The 20,600-nt window shown below is 35.3% G+C and overlaps 1 protein-coding gene across 24 annotated transcripts in view; it reads right to left on the bottom strand.

The window, feature by feature from the left end:
- The window catches only part of Epb41 (erythrocyte membrane protein band 4.1), a 190,101-nt gene that overhangs the window by 95,304 nt on the left and 74,197 nt on the right, over positions 1–20,600 (bottom strand). For 22 of the 24 annotated variants that reach the window (XM_013153854.3, XM_063235915.1, XM_063235918.1 and 19 more), the window contains 3 exons: positions 15,896–16,373; positions 11,100–11,309; positions 7,133–7,237 (listed from right to left, as the gene is read on the bottom strand). In XM_013153854.3, coding sequence (XP_013009308.1) covers positions 7,133–7,237; positions 11,100–11,309; positions 15,896–16,366 — 786 coding nt within the window. In that variant the 5' untranslated portion in view covers positions 16,367–16,373. Of the gene's footprint in view, positions 1–7,132; positions 7,238–11,099; positions 11,310–14,765; positions 14,815–15,895; positions 16,374–20,600 lie in introns of those variants that run through there. The other 2 variants (XM_063235924.1, XM_013153863.3) reach the window with 2 other exon arrangements.

The raw sequence follows: 20,600 nt of genomic DNA, 5'->3' as shown, positions 1-20,600 counted from the left end.
AAAAAAAAAAACCACTAAAGGGCCAGTAAATAGGAGCCTCCACACTCCATGTAAGAAATCTGGGTTTCAAGTTCTAAGAAAGCAAGAGGCATTGGAAGATTTAGAATAAAGGAGTGGAATGAATTAGAGAAGCATGACTATAGGTGAGAGACAATATAAAGAGGCTGTTGTTGAGATGATTAACTGTGATCCAGAAGAGAATAATGGCTAATTATTAGAGAGTTCCAGTCCTACCTGAACCTCTCTAATAATTAGTATCTATGTAACCGTCCTTAAAGCAAACTTTCTGAGTCTTAATTTTTTTACTATGTATAAAATTGGGACAAAACTACCCTTCTTCAGAGTTATTTTGGATTAAATTACCTGGTATATAAAAAAACATGCAGTGTTCAGTAAATGATACTGATAATTGAAAGGGCCTGATAGGGAAAGTCTATGGGACGGAGAAGAAAGAGATTTTGGAGGTAAAACAATCAGGATTTGTGACTAATAAATGGGACACAGGCAGTGGAATGGTGGTGAGGGTTAGGAAAGTGTAATAGTAAAAGATAACTCCTAATTTGCTGGCTTGGGCAAGTGGATGGATATGATATTATTCCCTGAGAAAAGAAATATAGGAAAAAACTAGAAAAAAAAGAAATGCACAATAGCAGCACAAAGAAAACATGATAATATATTTACATAAATATACATTTAAGGTGTTTTAGGAAATCCAAGTGGAATTATTTCAGTTGAGGGCTGGATGCCACTCAGAAAAGATATACGGATGAGAGAGCCTTCTCTACATAGGTGTTAAAACTAAAAACCATAATTTTTAAAAATCACTTATAAAGACCATGCAAACTCTTTGTACATAGAATAAAAAGTTTAAAAGCTAAAAAAATCACTACAAGGCACATATTAGAATAAAAACAAAGCAACTAATGGTACTACCTAGGGGAATTTTTTTTTTTTTTTGGTCTTTTTGAGACAGGGTCTCACTATACAGCTCAGGCTGGCCTCGCGCAACAAGCCTCCTGCCTCAGCCTCCCAAGTGCTGGGATTACAGGCATGGCTAGCATGTCTGGTTATTAGAGGAATACTTTCATTTAAGGGATAGAAAGAAGTAAGGGTGACTGAAGTCATAGTCGGAAAACAGGAGACACTATTATCTCAGAATCTAAAGGAAGAGAAAGTTTCAAGGATGGGAGATTTAGATCATCAGTGCTGCAAAAGACCAAGTAACATGAGGATCAAAAACTGTTTCATCCTGGTGAGACCAGCTGCAACAGCGTGACATGGGTAGAAATTAGAATGTTATGAGTCATACAAATAGAGATCAGTATGCGGCATAAACAGCTGGTGCTGTGTTCATTGATGACAGAGTAAATTGGTAAAACTACTTTGGAAAGCTGTCTTATAGTAGCTACTACAGTTGAACATACGTGCTAAATTCCAGCAACTCAGTCATGCATGGCGGTTCACACCTGAATCCCAGTGCTCCGGAGATAAGGCAGGAGGATCACCACAAACTCAAGACCAGGCTGGCAAATGGAGTTTAAGGACCACCTACACTACATATTGTAATCCCTGTCTCCAAAACAAAGCAAAATAAAATACAACACAACAATGACAACAATAACAACAAAATAAAATCCAGCAACTCCACTCCTAGGACTATACCCAACAACAATTTGTATGGCAAGACATACCAAAACACACATATGAGAATGTTCCTAGAAAAACAATATTCATAAAAGCTCAAACTATAAACAAGTCAAATGCCCATCAATAGAAGAATGCATAAATAAAAGCACGTTATAGTAAAAAATGAACTATTATATTGCAATGAGAATGTTTTTTCTTCTTCTTCTTTTTTTTTTTAATCCGTACCGGGAATCAAACTCATGACTGCCTGCTTGCAAGGCAGATGCTTATGCCACTGAGCTAAATCAAGTGCAAGGTCATGAGTTCGATCCCTGGTTTAAAAAAAAAAAAAAAAAAAAAAAATATATATATATATATATATATATATATATTGCATGATTTCATTTATGGAAATTGTAAAAGCAGGAAAAACTAACTGATGGAGACAGATGTCAAGAAAAACTTAACTTTTGACAGGGACTAGAGAAGGGTGCTAGCAGACAGGAGTAGGAATTCTGCAATTCTGGTAATACTCATTTTTTTAACCTTATGGATTATTTACACACATGTGTTTGCTTTGTAGAAATTCTTTGGGATAATATATGAATGATTTACACACTTACTTGTACTATATTACACAAATAGGCAGTACATGCAAATTGATTTCACAGAACAGAATGGGAAAACAGAAGATTACATTATAGAGGCAGAGGAAAGAGGCAAGACAATGTACAAAACAATAAGATTAAGAGGACAAGTTAAAGAACTGTTTTTTAGCAGCTACTTAAGGAGCTCCCTAAAATAGCAACTCTAGATAATCTAGTTTCTATTTGAAACTGGTTAGGGATTCCCTTTGAAGAGTCTCATTTTATGAATCATACCTTGTGAGTTAAATACATTAACATTTTAAATAGAATTCCAGTTTGTGCATTAAAAAGAGTCACATTCCTCCATGAGCTTTAGGAGAAATTTCCAAATAACAGAAATGGAGAGCAGCAGTATCCTGATGCGGGCCTTCATTTACTTGACTAAACAATGATAGGTCTGCAAAGAATGTAAACATGGGCACTTGACTAATCTCTCATGTGCTCCCTTGTTTCAAAACACTGTCTCATATACTATTTCTTCTACTTGGAATTCTCTGTCACTATTTCTTCCCCTGGAAGGTTCCTGACTATCTCTTATGATAATTCAGATGGTACCCAGGTGCTCGTTTACTGCTGTCCCCCAGGCGAGGAGCTCTATGAGGAGACTACATCTTTCATACCTCTGCCTAAAACAAGGCAGATACTATCTGTTCAATAAACGTTTATGAAGGAATACCCAGCAAAACGTAAGATCCCAAATGAAGCCTCTGTATTCTACAAGTATATTCATAAAGTTCATGTTAGTCTTTAAACAAAGATACAGTCGTTACTGCCACTTGTCTTCAAAGCCAGTAATGAATCAATGAAAAACAGCCCATCCTATCAGACGATTATAAACTAAGTCCCTCACATTCTTAATTTAATATTCACTCCAATTCTTTTATGATTGATTATCTTTTCAGGTTGATTATCAAGTTGATTTCCTAAAAGTAAGAAAATTTCCCCACACAGAATATGGAAGGAGAAGACCGAATACCTGAAACTGAATGTAAACTGAATTTTAAAAGCTCATTATTTATCAGAAGAGCTTTTTTGCTTAGGGAATTGGAGGGAGGGAAAATTAATGTGGGTGACTTCTCCTCACCCCAGGGGAAAAAAATCCTTCATTTACTCCTAAATAACTAATTCTATGCAGAAAAAAGCATCTATTTAATTCATATAACTCTCATTCACAGCAGCAATAAATCTCTCACAGAGCTACAGAAGTTTGCTTCTGACTGCTTTTCCTGGTCTTACATCAGACTCGGTTGGGCAATAGGCCTAGTATCTTGCAGTCATTAGGGAAGGAGTGACTCCAAACCATTCCCTGTGAAGAGAAAGCCAAATTAATTAACTTTCTTCCCTGCATAAGGCACTTGATTGCCTCTTTCTAAATATTCAATTTATCTTTTTAATGCACAAACTGAAGTAGTTACACATATAAAACCTCGGGGAGAAACGCGCACACCTTCCGAAATACTCGGAAGGTTGAAGGAAAACTGCCCTGAGTTTGAGGTTAGCCTGGGCCACAGAGTGAGTTCACAGCCTGAACTACACAGTAAGGCCCTGTCTCAACACAAACAAAGGGCAAAAAGACAGCAGAGACTGGAAATGGAAAGAGGATAAAAGATTTCTCCCTCATTGTATTAAAGTTTGTATTTTTCCACAACATGAACTAATCTGTAGCTAGGAATCAAGGGGAAAAAAGAAAAAAGGCAACCAGTGAAGAAACATAAAAATCAAGGAAAAGAAGAATAAAAAGCTAAGAAGAAAATTATTTAGGTGGGGTACCAGGCAAACAACTGAAAGAGTCACTTTCTCATGTGTGCTTTCTCATTTGTAAAATGAAGTATGAGCCCCCAAAGGTTTTAAAGCTCTAGTATCCACATTCAGAATGACAGAAAATTTAGACAGATGGGTAACAAAGGTTAAGTGCCTTACAGATTTAGTCATTTTATGAATATCTGTATACTTCTAGAAGGTATTTTCTGAAAATTTGGCTTACTCACAATAGATATAAGGAATAATAGTATTTAAAAAATTGGGGGGGTCACTTTTTTGGACTGAGTTCTTATACTCTAGGCCCAGACTAGAACAAAACAAAATGAAGTATCCGCAGTAATACCACATAATTAAACTGAAACATTAAGAAAGCAGATTGATCCCCAAACAGACAAGTTTTTCCTGAAATCCGGAGAGTTCAATCTGAGTTTAATAAGGGAGTCCTCTCTACTTTAACCCTGTCAATCAAACCAGATTTTTTTCCTTTTGTTTCATTTTTTGGTACCCGCCTTACAAAATCTACTGTTCTAACACTGTCCAGTGGGAGCCTTCACTGCACACATTTTATTCTGTAGGCTGAAGGGTGTTCTGTATTCATGAACTGTGAATAAAAGCCAGTTTGATTTTTTTTTCCCCTTGCTCTTTGAGACAAGGTTTCACTATGCAGTTCAAGCCTGCCTTGAACTCACTTTGTAGCCTAGACTGGCCTCAAACTCCCAATGATCCTCCTGCCTCAGCTTCCTGGATGCTGGGATTATAGGTGTGTGTCACCATGTCTGGCACCAATTTGATTTTTAAATTAACTAGTTAAAGACAATTAAAAGTCTAAATTTGTATGATTTTATTGTTTCCAAAAGCTAAAATGAATTCACAAAATCTGGCTAGATATAGTCAATTTTAAGTAAAAAGTACACTATTCTTTGGTAAACTCTGAGAAAAGATTATGCAGGTTATTCAACCTGAAAGATGTTCCAGAATTGTAGAATATACTTCTAGATTATGGTCCACAGCTCTTTTTTTTTTTTTTAACATGAAAGCTTTGGTTAATTGATAGTGTTATTTTAAAATAATAATACTATTATAAGAACAACTACAATACTTAATTTTTATTGAGTGCTTAATTTATATAGACTCAGTACAGTTCTCATTTCTTTACCTATGAGAAAACAGAGGTTAAAGTAACTTATTTAGCGCAAGTAGGAAGTGGCAAAACTGTTCTCTAAAGTGTAACAGTATGTCTTACTATATCAATTCATTTATAGAATGCCTGCTGCATTCAGGGCAGGCAGTGTGCTAGACAAGGACATTCCTGGGGAAATCACAGCCCTGCAAAGAATGTAAACATGGGCACAGAACAAAGGAGGAAATCAGCTCACACTAAGATACAGATCTGTGAATTCAGAATCCTAAGCAGGAGGAGGTAAACAATTCCGCTATCTTGATTCTGTTACAGGGTAGGGTGAAGGACAAGTCACACAAAAGATTAGGAATCAGAATGGCTCTGGCTTTTACAATACCAACACTGGAAACTAGAAAAATGGAACAATTTTTTCAAAATTTGAAGGTATAATTCTACATACAATCAAACTAACAATCACATGTGAGGACATAATGAAGAAAATACATTTTAGACATGTGATGTTTCAAAAGACAAGTACCATTTATCAGGAGGAGCACCCTATCAAAATACAATGAAAAGCTAGAATGAAATAGGAAAAGCCACAGGAAAGAGGCAAACCAAATTCCCAGGATGATGGTGATGGTAAATATTAGGGACAGCTGTGCATACAATCAAGCCCGCGACCTGTCCAGACCAAAGAAGCATGACTCCAGAGACAGCGTTCAAACTATCATCACTAAGACGGCTCTTGCTGTTGTACTGGCCCTTTAACCTGGCAATGCTATGGTAAATCTTTTCTAGATGAATTTTTGTCCAAGTTTTGTCTGGGCTATGTGCTAATGAAGTTCCTGCTTTGTCTTCATGTCCTGTGTGACTGTTAATCTTGACATGTCAACTGTATTGCATTAAGAAACACCTACCAGCTTAGGAAAGCATGTTCCTGGCATGTGTATGAGCGGATAATGAAGACATGGCTTGGATTTTATATATCATCCCTCATCCATTCCTCTTATTATATGACTGTTTCAATAATATTAGGACTTTGTTCTCTTCTATAAGTTTCTTTCAAATTTTAATATAATTATATATCGTAATTATAATGATAGTTTAAATAATAAGAATTGACTATACCATTAGTATTGTATCTAATACATACAAAGTTTACAATCAGTATTTATAGAATGGTTAATCCTATTTAAACTATCATTATAATTACATATAATTATGATATATAATTATATTAAAACTCAAAAGAAACTTATAGATGAAAATTAAAAATACATATATAAAAATTTTTTTAAAAAGCTAATATTTTTGAGTATTTCACATTATAGAGTATATTAAATGGTTTCTTTAAAACCCCTCCAACAGCCAAGGATTTAACTCAACAGCAAAAGGACCTGCCTTGCAAGTATGCGTTCCTAAATTAACCCAACTCTCCAACAGGAATTTTGTTAGTACTTAAAGGCTGTCATTTGTACTTCAAACAAAAAAATATACAGTATATACTTTTTATTTTTGAGACAAGGTCTCATCATGTAGCCTAGGCTGGCCTGTAACTCACCGTCCTCCTAAAGTCTCCCAAGGAGGAGGTTGGTAGCCACCACATCCAACCAGATACTTTCTCTCAATGATGAAAGAACACATTATGTTTTGTTTTTTAAGTTAATTCTAGAAGGAAACTACCAGAAAAATCTGAAAAACAAAAATAGTTGTTCGTGCACTATGCTTGGAGAGGCAGGCATAGCTACATTTTTTATCTTTTTTGAGACGGGGTCTCACTATGCAGTTCAGGCTGGCCTTGAGCTCACTCTGTAGCTCAGGCTGGTCTCGAACTCGCAACGATCCTCCCACCTCAGCCTCCTGAGTGCTGGGATTACAGGCGTGAGCCACCATGCCCGGCTATAGCTACATTCTTAACGATAACATTAAAATTTTATTTTTTGCCAACTGCTTATATTGCACGCAGTCTTCTTACCTTAGAGTTTGTGTTCTCCCAAATGGCTAGACCAAAGTAGTCTTCTTCCAAAAGATTGAGGTGCTCACATACTCGTTTAAGCAAATCTTGTCCCTTAGCGTGTTTCTGAAAAGATATACGTATTTTATTGAAGCTTTTTCTTACTCTTGTATTCATCACCAAACAAAGCCCTCATTTTCTAATTTCTTCTTTCATGCTTGGTATTAACAAATTTTCACAACTCCATATTTTAAGTAGAATAACGTGATTTATAAAATTCCTGCTCTTTGTGGCCTTTCGAAAGCAACACACTCACTGCATCTCAGAAACTGTTACCACACAAAGCAAAATTCTACCTTCCCTCTCATCCACTATAACCCATTTCCCTCCAAACCACCACATTTTAAAATTTGGATGCAATATTTCCTAAAGCATGCTATGGGCCACAGTCAGTCACTATGGCCAACAGAATTACCACTAAATCAACTGTCAATACCAACAGTTAATTATGGCTGTGGAAATCATGAGATTGTCATTTTCAGATCAAGACAATGTCCTAAGAGAATAAGCTATACCTCAAGTCCCTATATTCTCTTTTATTCAATTTTTTTCCCCCTGAATTGGGGATCGAACTCAGGACCTTGTCCTTGCCAGGCAAGCACTTACGCCGCTGAGTTAAATCCTGGCCCACTTATATTCTCTTTTAGAAAAATATATAAAGTAAACTTAGACTGGAGATGCTACCTATTGGAGCAGTCTTTCAGTAGTGTTCAAATAATTTTCTTAGTATTTTGTGACCTAGAAAGTCAAACCTCTCCCAAATTTGAGTACTTATAGTCCTCTTTATAGAGAGAAATATTCTAATTTAATGGCAGTTGAGTTATGTCTTAAAAGTCCCATCTCTTTCATTTATTAACTGGCCTAAGTAGTTTCAATCAATTTTAGCCAGGTGTCGTAGCACACACCTGTAATCCCAGCACTTGAGAGGCTGAGGCAGGAGGACTGCCTCAAGTTTGAGGTCAGCCTGGGCTACATAATAAGTTCCAGGCTAGTTTGAACTCTGTAGGGAGAACCTGTCTCAAAAATATAAAAAAAAAAAAAAAAAACAAAAATTAACTTTCTTCTACATAAAATGAGAAGAATATTTACACCTGTCCTACAGATAGGAGTTTTGTTTTTTTTTTTTTTTTTTAAATACTGGGGATTGAACTCATGAATTGCACACTTGCAAGGCAGGTGCTTATGCCACTGAGCTAAATCCCCAGCCCCTATAGATAGGAGTTTTTGGTACAAAAAAAAAAAAAAAAAAATTTAAACATGTTGGTCCTCTGGGAAATACATGCAAAATTACATCAAAACTTTTTTTGTAATTTTCAAATCACAGTGCTAAGAATCAATTCAGGGCCCTGTGCCTACTAAGCAAGTGCTTTATCCCACAGCTACATCCCTAACTCTAGAAATCTTTTTAGTTCTCATTAATGGCCGTACTCTGCTTTGAGATGAGTTATTTTTAATGACTATTAATCATTATAAATGTTCATTTCATCCCTAGCTCATTTATGTTACATCTTTTCACCTTTTTTTCCCTTCTTCCTGTTTTCTCTCTAAATCACAGAAGATGATCTGTAGTCCCTTATTAATAATTTCAAAATCTAGAAGTTCTGAAAAACAAGTTTTGGTTTTTGCTTTGTTTGTCTTTGATTTTGTTGTCACTAAAGCCCATCTGAAGGAAAATTTTGACCTGAGCTGTAATCTTTGTATCTTCTCTGCAATGAGCAACCCTCCCCTACCATGCCACCATGCCTTGGAGTCAGCCAACTATGGACTCCACCAATTGTGAGCCAAATAAACCTCTCCTCTTTTGACCTGCATGTCATGGGTATTTTGTCCCAGCAATGAGGAAAGTTACTAAGATAGAAGGTCTCATTAAACAGACTTCAAGAATGTGAGAAAGTGGACCATAGGTTCCCAGCGATAATCAGTGGAAAGGCCCAGAAGCAGACATGCACTTAAAGTGTTGGATAAACCAAGGAGGAGAGAACAGTCACTAGGCAATATATGAGAGGTTTCATCTGGATGGAAGCTGTTGGGTTCCAGGAGAAGACACAGATATTTTCAGAGGAACATGACTGAAATCACTACCAGAGAATAGCTTGGAACAAACTCAATGGACTATGTCACCTTCATATATCTGAAGAGCTGGAAAAGAGGAAAGATTATACTTGTGCTCTGTGGCTATCAGGACAGTCTATGGCCATACCCCTCTAAGTCTACAGCCATACTACCCCGAATATGCCAGATCTTGCCTGTGAACGACAGATTCTGACTAATGTGGAGGCTTCAGGAACATTTTCACGCAATGAAATCGTCACTGTAGTTCAAAACTGGATGAGCTCCCCCTAAGACGAAGCTCTTTGTTAAAGGTGTCTTCATGCAGAAATTTCACAGCCATTTTCAGGGAACAATATAGGAAGGATTAAGCTTCAGAGTGCTTCTTCCCAAACCTGAGATTGTATTAACCAATAATGGCAGAGTGAAAACTGACCAAGACAAACGCCATCTAAGAAAGATCAGCAGGAATTGGGAAAGTTCAAGATAAGGACAAAATACACAAAGTCATGTTCTGCTTACATGCATTTGGCAAAAAAGAATAATGACTGACTGCCAAATCTAGCATAGACTTTGATTGGTTAACTTGATAGAAAGACTTGAGGTCTATTTTAAAATAGGGACTTAAAGATTCTTAAATAAATAATGAATAATTTGGTAAGTCAAAAAAAAATAAACATATCATAGCTTTCCACATCTCCACAGTTGCAAGTGGCAAGAAGCAAAACAAAACAAAACAAAACAGCCCTAGGCCTTTTATGGTTTCCAGGTGTAGCAGGTATTTTCAATATGCAGTAGTACATTTTTCTTGGTTTCCTTTTTAAAACTTTAACAGCAAATGCAATACCTCTTAATAAATAAAGCACAAAATTTAGGCTATTTGTGTTTGCATATAGTTACATTTGGACAAAATTCAACTCAAAAATAATTTGTTGCTCACCTAAGACACAAGGATATGTAAACTGCATATTTTATCAATAAAAACTACTACTAATCACAATACTTGTTCTTATATTATGCATATCATAATGGCAATTACTGCTCTAGTTTTTTTAAAAAGTAGTTAATAGATTTTTTAATTTTGATTCTGAAGCACTGCGGATTGAACCCAGGGTCTTTGCACTGAGCTATGCCCCAGCTCTTTTCTTACTATTTTTTTACTTTGAGACAGGAAAGGTTTCACTAAATTGACCAGGCAGAGGTTGAGCTTGCAATTTTTCTTAGTCTCTCAGAGTGCTAGGATTCCAGGCATGTATCACCATACCCAGTTTAGATGTTTTATTTTAACTTGTCCTGAAGGAACAAAAACAGAAACTGAGTAACTCTGACATTTTTATTTGATTCTGAATCAATTACTTATTCTTTCCTAAAACATTAAAGAACTTTTTAAAATGGCATTATTTGATTTACATTTTTAATATTCTGTCTCTTAAAGCTAAATATATACATTACAAAAATTATAGATTAAGTTTTAGATGTGAAGGAGCAGAAAAGTTCCAGATAGTTATTCTTCTGACAAATGTAATTATAGAGATAGTTAGACCTAATACCAGAAGTTGACACTACCTTGGGAAATCTAGTCACAAAAAGGTACTCTATAAAATAACAAATTTATCTTTTTAAAGTAAAACTCTTTTTTAACTATAAAAGTGTATTATGCTTAGGTCACAAAATTTTGAGAGCGGCAGAAAAAACTGAAGAAAATAAGACCCATTCATAATTCACCGGTACTCTTCATCTCCAGAAAATCACTATTAATTTTAAACCACAGAAACAGTCATTAGAGTAGGCGTCATCTTGAGCAAAGGCACTGTTTACCCAGCTCTACATGAAACAGTTTGTTAAAAGTTCTGACTACTGAAAATTGGAATAGACTCACCTCCACGACACATTCATACACTGTGTCATCCAGCAACGAGACCTTGCAGTGCATGTTTCTGTGTCTTCTGACAGATTTCTGGGAAACTTTTAAATCTCTTTCTGCTTTTGATTCAGGATCTTCTTTTACCTCTGTTTTGCAGCACTCTTCAATTCCTTCTTCTTCCTTAGTTTCAAAATCTGGATCTTCTCTGTGTTCTTCCTGAGCTGGCTGCATATCCATGACATCACCAAAGCAGTAATAAAGACATTTCACAAAACATGCTCTGTACTTGTCTTACCTGTAATAATTCTTATCTATAATAATTCTAGCAATGACAAAAATAACTGAAAAAGAAAATCTATTAAAATGAGTATAGGTAAAAATTAATACTACTTATTTTTATAAAAAAGATGTTATGGTCCCCCCACATCTACAGATTTTATTATTCTCAAAACTTCTCAGGGAGAATCCTATCAATCAGCTGAACCACAGGACATTTATCTATTTTTCTCTCCATTATATATTTTCCCTATGACACTACATGATATTATAGTTTATTAAAACTTTATCACCTCTGTCCCATGCTCCTCAATTTTGGTAAGGAAACCTTATGAACTGCAAGCTAAGATGTGATTTTTCATATGCACTGAACTTTGTAAATGACTAAGAAAGGTGATTGGGACCTATTTTAAGTATTAAAAGCAAATACATGTGATAGGTAACTACTAGTCAATTCCTTTCTACCAGTAGTCAATCACGTTAACTACAAACAAAATTCAAAGAAAAAAACAAACAGATTGAAATCTGGGTCTCCTATGATAATAATTAAGTCTTCCAAAGTAATACAGGAAATGGGACACTTTGGTATACATGTTCTTACGGGAAAACTGCTGAAAGATTTTTCATTAATCCCCACTAATTTCTTTCATTCAAAATAATACATGGCTGGCATGTAGGAAAAATTTAGTTGTGTGGTTCCTCCATTAGTTGCTAGAGGTGATCTAAAAGGCTCATACCTAGCCTTCCCAATCATCTCAGACGTGACCTCAGAGAAGTCTTCATTAGCTACATCAGTCCTGTCCCCAACCTATGATTTTCTAGTTAGTGCTGTTTGTTGTCACTCATCATCTGAGAAATTAAATTAAAACTCTGAGATTCCATCTCACTCCAGAAAAAAATCACTATCATCAAGAAGTCAACCAAGAACAAATGCTGCTGAGGCTATGGGGGAAAAGGAACCCCTCTCCATTGTTGGTTGGGGGTGTAAATTGGTATAACCACTATGGAAATCAGTATGAAGAGTCCTAAAAAAAAAAACTAAAGCAAGAGATTCCATTTGACCCAGCCGTGCCCCTTCTAGGTATCTTCCTGAAAGAGTTAAAAGCATCCTATTACAGTGATATATACACACCACTGTTTACAGCAGCACAATTTATAATAGCTAAATTTTGGAAACAGCTCATATGCCCATCAACAGATGAACTGACAAAGAAAATGTGGTATTTATAAGCAGAGGAGCACTGCTCTGCTATAAAGGATAATTTGAGTTATTTTTAGGTAAATGGATACAGCTCAAGACTATAATGGTAAGTGAATAAATTGAATATACATATTTAAATATCATATTGTTTACACTGTATACAAAACCCAAAGGGTAAATAAGGAACAAAACAAAAAATAGATATTAGGAGTATGAAGAATACGTTCAAATGGGAAGGGGAACAAGAGAGACAAGAGAGGAAAAGGAAAGAAGAGAAAAGCAAATTTAACAACAAAGAATGGAAAAGGGGCTGGGGACTTAGCTCAGCGGCACAAGTGTCTGCCTTGCAAGCATGCAGTCAGTCGTGAGTTCGATTCCCGGTACCAACAATTAAAAAAAAAAAAAAAAAGAATGGAAAGGAAAAATGGAAACAAAACTTTTGTAAATGGATAAGAGATTAAGAGTTGAAGGGAAGCAAGGGGAATGGGAAAAAAAAGAATTAGGACATGATTTTCACAAGTATAAATTCCCCATGATGAATGTGATCATTAGGTACAGCAAATAAAAATGTTTAAATAAAAATGTTTAAAAATATTGTTTGTTGCCCTCATCACACTTATTACAATGAAGTTATTTTGTATTTACTAGTTGTCTCTCTCATTAGAGTATAAAGTTCACAAAAAAGGGGGGGGCTACAGATTTAGCTCAGTGGCATAAGCACCTGCCTTGCAAGCATGTGGTCGTGAGTTCAATCCCAAGTACTGATAAAAAATATATATATATAAAGTTCACAAGGGTAGGGACCATATATTTCCATACCAATTACCATGGGTTAATTCTAAGCTCATTACTTATATAAATTAATTTAATCCACATAACAACCCAAAGGGCAGTTACTATTTTTAACTTCACTTGACAGATGAGAAATTGAGACCACAGAAATTAAAGTAACTTGCCTAGTATCATACAAATAATAAATCACACATAGCCTGTCTCCAAAATCCATGATCTTCAGCCTCTTTACCATATAACAGTTGTTAATTTATCAAAGTATATCCACATACATGGAATATTTTCAGCAAGCATTTGTTGAATGAATGAACAAAAAAATTTAACTGATAGATGGTTTCTTAAAAATCCAATGAATGGGCTTGGGGATTTAGCTCAGTGGTGTAAGCACCTGCCTGGCAAGTGCAAGGTCATGAGTTCAAACCTTGGTGCCAAAGAGAAAAAGACTAATGAATGAAGACTGGTGAAATTCTATAATAGAAATCACTTCTAGAAAATTCTGTATATGAGCTAGGAATGTAACTCAGAGGTAGAGCACTTCCCTAGCAAGCATGAGGTCCTGGGTTCAATCCCTAGTACCAATAAATAAACAAACAGGATAGGAAAAGCCCACTTAACTGGGCATAGTAGTGTATGCAGGTAATCCCAGCACTCAGGAAGCTGAGGCAAGAAAATTACTGCAAATTCAAGGGCAGGTGAGGTTACACAGTGAGTTCAAGGCCAGTCTGAACTCGGTAGTGAGACCTTGTCTCAAAAAACAGAAAAAGAAAAAAACACCACTTATATTCCACTATACATAGAGAAATATGATTAGGCAAATAAACTTTTATTCACAAGGTCCTGGTCCACCAGGTTTTGATTGTACATACCAGTTTCCAAAGCCTAAAATAATTTATTTCTTTAATATTCCCTCAAAATTATAACAATAGTAATTTCTTTTACTCATCATGGACAAATACATATAATTTATTTCAATTTTGAATTAAGTTTTGATAAAATTTGAATTAAATCTGAAATTAACTTTGTCCATCATCTATTTTCATAGATTTTGATACAAATCCATGATCTTTGTACAAAAACAAACATGAATTTTTCCTTACATAAAGCAAAGTGGGTCAAAGCAGTTTAAAAATTTTTTTCAAAATGCTAGGTCTTCTGAAAAACAATATAATTTAACTATTTTGTATTCTAAAAATTAATGATATTAAGATAGGAGCTTTTAAATCTTAAATTCAGAGGTGTTTTAGAAGAGCTTATATGGCAATTCCTGAGAATACAAATATGGTTACTTTGCTTTTAGTGTTGTAACTTATACTGTTTTTTGGGAATCTTGCTTTCTGCTCATTTTTTAAAAATGGGAAATAACAGTTAATAGTCACTGAATGATTATTATATTTCACATTTTACGTATTTACCTCTTTTCATCTTCACAACTGTCAAATGATGTGGTTATTACTATTCCCACTGTATATAAAAGAAAATTGACAAAGTGAAAAGGGCCACTTCTCTCCAATTTGGCCTGCAGAAGCAGACTCCCACCTGCACTCACAACTATTACACTACACAACGTGTTTTGTTTTCAACTTTGTTCCACTAACAGCAAGTGCATAACTACTGCTTCATCCTAAATTTTACCATTAGCACTATAAATATAGAAGTACTATTTGGAGACAATCACGTAATATTTTCAGAAAAATCTCATAAATCTAGATGGCCCAAACCTTACACCCATAAATGAAACACACATTAATTTAACAATGCAAATAATGTTCACATGCTTCAGAACATTATTTTGAAAGTAACTCTAAATTTGTAGGTAATAAAGCTGAAAACAAGAGTCCCAAAAAGTAGCTACACAACACTAATACTTCCCATGTTTTCTGGTAAATGAACAACTCATTTAGTTTAGTTGCTTTGTGACAAAATGAAAGCCCTCCACTGATAAATATTACACAGGTGATAGATGATCTAAACTTCCTCATACACTTCCTACAGCTTACACTCCATGGCAATGTAATCTAGTTAGAGAAGATACCACAATAAGGTAGGCATGGCTCAGATCTACACTTGGTCTTAGCCAAAAGGCCGAGAAGCGAGGGCACGGTGCAAATCTATTTCATACCCTTGGAAGGCTTAAATCCATCGCAGCACTTTTATGGAGATTTCCATAAAAGGACCACATTAGCTGATAACTATCCTATTGCTAATAACTCCAACAAAGTGAATCCAAACCATCTTACTTCTTTTTTGCCTGCTCATTACAAATCTTAACTTGTTCCATTATTAAAGCAAGACGATATATTAGCTGATTAACTCACTTGATACTTGTCTTTCATTTTCTTTTCTTTGATTTATAAGGTATATCCTTTTAAAAATCAAATCACCACAGTAATTTCTTTTTAGCAGAAACTCCAAAGCTTTATGCTATTTATTATCAATGCCCAAGACAATTAACTGGTAAGAAATAAAACCATATGTTTTCAATAAAACATGAAACATAATCTGCCTTCCTTATGCTCACTTCCACATATTTACACGTCCTTACCTGTGTTTCTGCACTGCTTAATGAATGAAGATCCAAGGATGGGTCTGTTTTGAGCTCAGGTTCAGGAGCTGCAATTGGGGCCTTTAAAATGATGTCTTCATCTAGGCTGGTTCCAAACTCTATCTCTCTCTGTCCTCTTTCACCTTTTTCTTTATCTGACTCTACCTCTTTGCCTTCTTCCTCAGAGACCTGAGATTTGGGCCTTTTGAGAAATGAGGAGAGCAGTCGAGACAGGCCCCTGCTTTCAGACGTCCGCTCCTTGTTCCTGGTCAAGTCTTCGTGGGTAGGAGTGTCTCCATTGGATGCTCTCAGCTTCTGCTCACACTGGTTATCTCCCTCAGCTGCTGCTTGGGAAGCCTCTTCCAGCTGAGTTTCTTGTTGGCCTGAATTTGTGGCTCCTTCACTTTCCTCCTTCTGTTGTTGGTGTTGAGAATTTTCAGCCTCAGCCACTAAACTCTTCTCTGTTGTCATGATTTTGCTAGTAAAAAGATGGAAAGAGGAACTCTTATAAGTAAAAGACATTGTAAGCAAAAACCCCAAGTTCTAAAAAAAAAATCTAAGTACTTACTAAAGAACATAATTTCAATCCATTAAATGTGAGATTTTCCATTAAATGACAAAAAATATTTTACTTATACATCCTGAATGAATTATTAATTCCTTGAGTCACTAAAGATTCACACAGATTAGCTGAAAATAATATCTACTGAGGCCATCTAGTAAAATATACCATATTAAGTTTGATGCTCAGAATTATATACAGCAAGCAAATATAGCTTTATTCTTCCCATAAAAAGGGTCTTATTTGGTTTTTGTTTGTTTTTGTGTTTTTGAGACAGTCTTGTTATGGGTTCAGGCTGGTCTTGGGCTTATTTTGTAGCCCAGGCTGGTCGTGAACTTGCAACGATCTGCCTGCCTCAGCCTCTTGAGTGCTGGAATTACAGAAGTATGCCACCACCCCTGGCAAAGGATCTTATTGTATATTATCCTTTGAGGGTATCAATCTGAAGGAATAAGACTTGCAGGACTTGTTCTCTGCAAAATTCTCCACATTCCAAAAGATGATTAAATTAAAAAGCTCCCCAAGTCTTTACTGCTCTTCTTTATAATTCTTAAAACAAATGGACTTCTCTATTAGGAACATGTGTAAAGGCAAAAAGGGATTTAAAAAACAAAGAATGGAAGGAAACCAATGTAAACAAAGCTCCTATAAACAGGGGAAAAGAAGAAAGGTGGAAGGAAATGAGGGGGAAAAAGAATTTAGATACATTATGCACAGATACAAATTCTCAATGATGAATGTGAGCATTATATATGGCAAATATGTACTAATAAAAAAATTTTTTAAAGAATGAGTAGAATTTTAATTGTTTGTTATCTCACTTGACAAAATCAATGGCAAGTACACAGTTAAGCACAACTCTTTTAAATTTCTGTAACACCAAAATCCCTCCCCACTTCCTCGTTGGAGGTATCTTTTTTTTCTTTAGGTATCTCATTTTTAAGTTCCTTGAAACTTTTTTTTCTTCTGATAAACATGATTTTGAAAACTCAGCATTTTTGAAAGTAGGAAACGAAACTATTGCAACAGAGAAAAACAGAAACACAGTAAACAAAATTTTATAAAGTAAATTTAGTTTTTGTGAATCAGCATGTAGGAGAGGACAAATATGTGCAGACCTCACATATTTCAAACTTGTTGGTTTCTGGTCTTTTGATCTCAAAATTCTGGTGCAATTTAGTCAAGTCTTATGATGAAAGCCAGAACATGTCACAAACCAACACACAAAGAGAATTATAAAACCCCAGGCAATGGAGTTAACTATCAACGATTCTATACTTTGATTCATTGTTAAACCTAAAAGTGTTCCCAGTCGGTCACTCAAAATGCAGCATTTACGCTGCCACTGCAACTTCTCTATACCATTTGGACTAGGTAACATTCTTCGGGTACTGACAATCTAAACTGATGAGCCACACTTAGTTCATTTTCTCCTCAGGCCTCTGACGTTTGCTACTCTTTAGATGCTCTTCTCCTATTAGAAGGCTCCCCCTTCTCATCATTACTCTCTCAGCTCAGATGCTACCTCCCTTAGCGGCTCCCACACACACTCTAGCTAAAGCAGGGGACCTCATTCCCTTAGATAACAACCTCAGAGCACTACTGCATTCATTATCTGCAGTTATTAAGTTAACATGGTTTGTAGCCCCTTTTTCTTGTCCCTCCCACAAGAGGTTAATTTCCTGAGATCAGAGACTTTGACTGTCTTGTCTTTTTTTAATCCCCATATATTCAATGCCTAGAATAGTATGTGTATAAAATAGATATTAATAACAGTTTTTTTTTTAAAGAATTCACTTCAATTTAGTAAGAGGAAACTAACGTGTACCTCCGTATCGGGCCCATTGTAGGAGTGTTAGCAGCATTATCTTAATTATACCTTGGAATCAGATGATCTTAAAATTGAAATTTAAATTCACAAAGTAATTTGGTGACTAGAACCATATCACCCTGAACACACTCATCTGATGTCCAGTGCTAAGCAGGATTAAAATTCACACAGAAAGAAAATCCAGGCAACAAACCTCCAATTATTCTAACAGTAACGATCTTATATGAGAGCACCATTTCACTTTATATTTCCTTTGCAAAAATAAGCAAGAAACGCTGAGGATGCAGCATTATTTCCATAAATTTTAGACATGCTTCATCATTCCCCTAAGGAACAGAAACCATTTCTACGTTAAAAGTTCCCTATATAACAAACTAAAACCAAGTTCTCTCAAAAATACATTTAAAAAGTTGACCATGTCTTAAAAATAAAAATAAAAATAGACACAAGCAGAAGGGTGAAAGAAAAAATATCAAAACAACTTTAGGCAAAATCATATATGAAATACTAGAAAACAATCAGGAATTTAAACAATTCAGTAATCAGCGGTTGGTACAACTCAGTCTACACAAGAAAAAATAAACATGGAAAGACAGTTTGCATGTGTGTTTCCTATCCATACACAGATGGGTAGCAGTGTTATTAGTGACAGTGAGAAGGCAGGGAAGGGAAAAAAGGAGGGACTATGGGCAACAGAGAGATGGATGGGGCTAGAGCAACTTAAAATGGAAACCCATAAACCATACAAATAAAACCAATAATCTTCTGTCAGCTCTAAGGTTGATCTAGACAAATTTTTAAAACAGTAAAAAGAAAAAAATTATAGACCATTTATTAAATGCTCAAATAAGCTTGTTCTTATAAACCAGTTATATATACAATCAAGTTCTTCATATCACAAGTGTTAAGAATAGGTAATGGGAAAAATACACAAAGAAGTCAAGCAGTAAAAATAGATAAATGCTCTACAAACTAATTCTTCTTGTGTGAATGCTACTGTTTACATTCTAGATACAAAAATCCAAAAGAAAGTACATATTTAACTTAATGTCAAAAAAGTATTTTGATAAAAAAAATTAACACAGCACTTAAGACAAAGTGATGAGTGTCCACGCCTTCTCAATCCTAATCCTCCAAATCCTAAGAATTATATCCCATATGGTATCAAAGAGACACTTGTTTTAATAGTGTGCATCTGTTAACTTTAAGCAAATTAGATTTTTTAAAAACCCCATTCTGAGCAGATTGGAAAAACTCAAATGAGATCTTTCATTTTTTAAAAAAAAAATCTCTTTCTAACATCAGTACAGTTATGTTATATTTGATGCTTTCTGGGTAGAAAACTTTGCACAAACACTAGAATTTGACAGCATTAAGAAAACTGCCCTTACCACGAATATTTAAAAATGAAGTTTAATGAATTATTGGTAATACTATTCAAATTAGCTTAGATAGCATCTATCAATGTTTACTTGGTGCCATCCAGGTATAAAGTTTTAGTTTGGCATAAATGAATAATATACAATTCTTTTTTTGTTGTTGTTTTTTTCCGGTCTTTTTGAGACAGGGTCTCACTACGCAGTTTAGGCTGCCTTGAGCTCACTTTGTAGCCCAAGCTGGTCTCAAACTCACAATGATCCTGCTGCCTCAACCTTCTGAATGCTGGGATTACAGCTGCCTTTACTTGCATTTCTAAAATGATAGTGACCAGAGGACTCATCTCATTACTGTACAGTTTGAGAACATTACAATGTTGTAGGCATTATGGAAAGTGGTAGGCTACCATACTGAGAAAGACAAGCACAGCATGACTTCTTAGACTTAAGACTACATTCTCCATCTAGAATATGATAGAAAGTACAATTCCTCTGTTCACAGTATTTATAGTGCATCCTAAATCTTACATTCTGTTCTAGGCAGTTTAAGAATAATAAATGCTGGGAAAGAAAAATGATAGAAGATAATGATGGAATTCAAGACTATTGTATATCATAAGTTAAAGAAAGAGGGATGTTTAGCCCACGAAAAAGAATCCAAGAAGGGATATGACTCTCGCCTGCACAAATTTCAAAAGCTGCTACATCCCATGTGATTGCTAAGGGCACTGTTCATTAGTCCATGGAAATTACAAAGACATTTTTCACTAAGATAAAAAGAAATTCCTAGTGAGTAGAGATATCCAATAATTTAATGTGGTACTTAAGAACTGAGCTTATCAAGGGCTGGGGATTTAGCTCATCAGCGTAAGCGCCTGCCTTGCAACTGTTTGGTCCTGAGTTCAATCCCCGGAACCGATAAAAAAAAAAAAAAAA

Source organism: Cavia porcellus, unplaced genomic scaffold (assembly GCF_034190915.1).
Source record: "Cavia porcellus strain 051 isolate PalLab524CR breed Dunkin Hartley unplaced genomic scaffold, mCavPor4.1 scaffold_25, whole genome shotgun sequence".
NCBI classification, from domain to species: Eukaryota; Metazoa; Chordata; class Mammalia; order Rodentia; family Caviidae; genus Cavia; species Cavia porcellus.
Note: the sequence above shows the minus strand (reverse complement) of the source record. Positions and strands in the feature narration are given on the sequence as shown.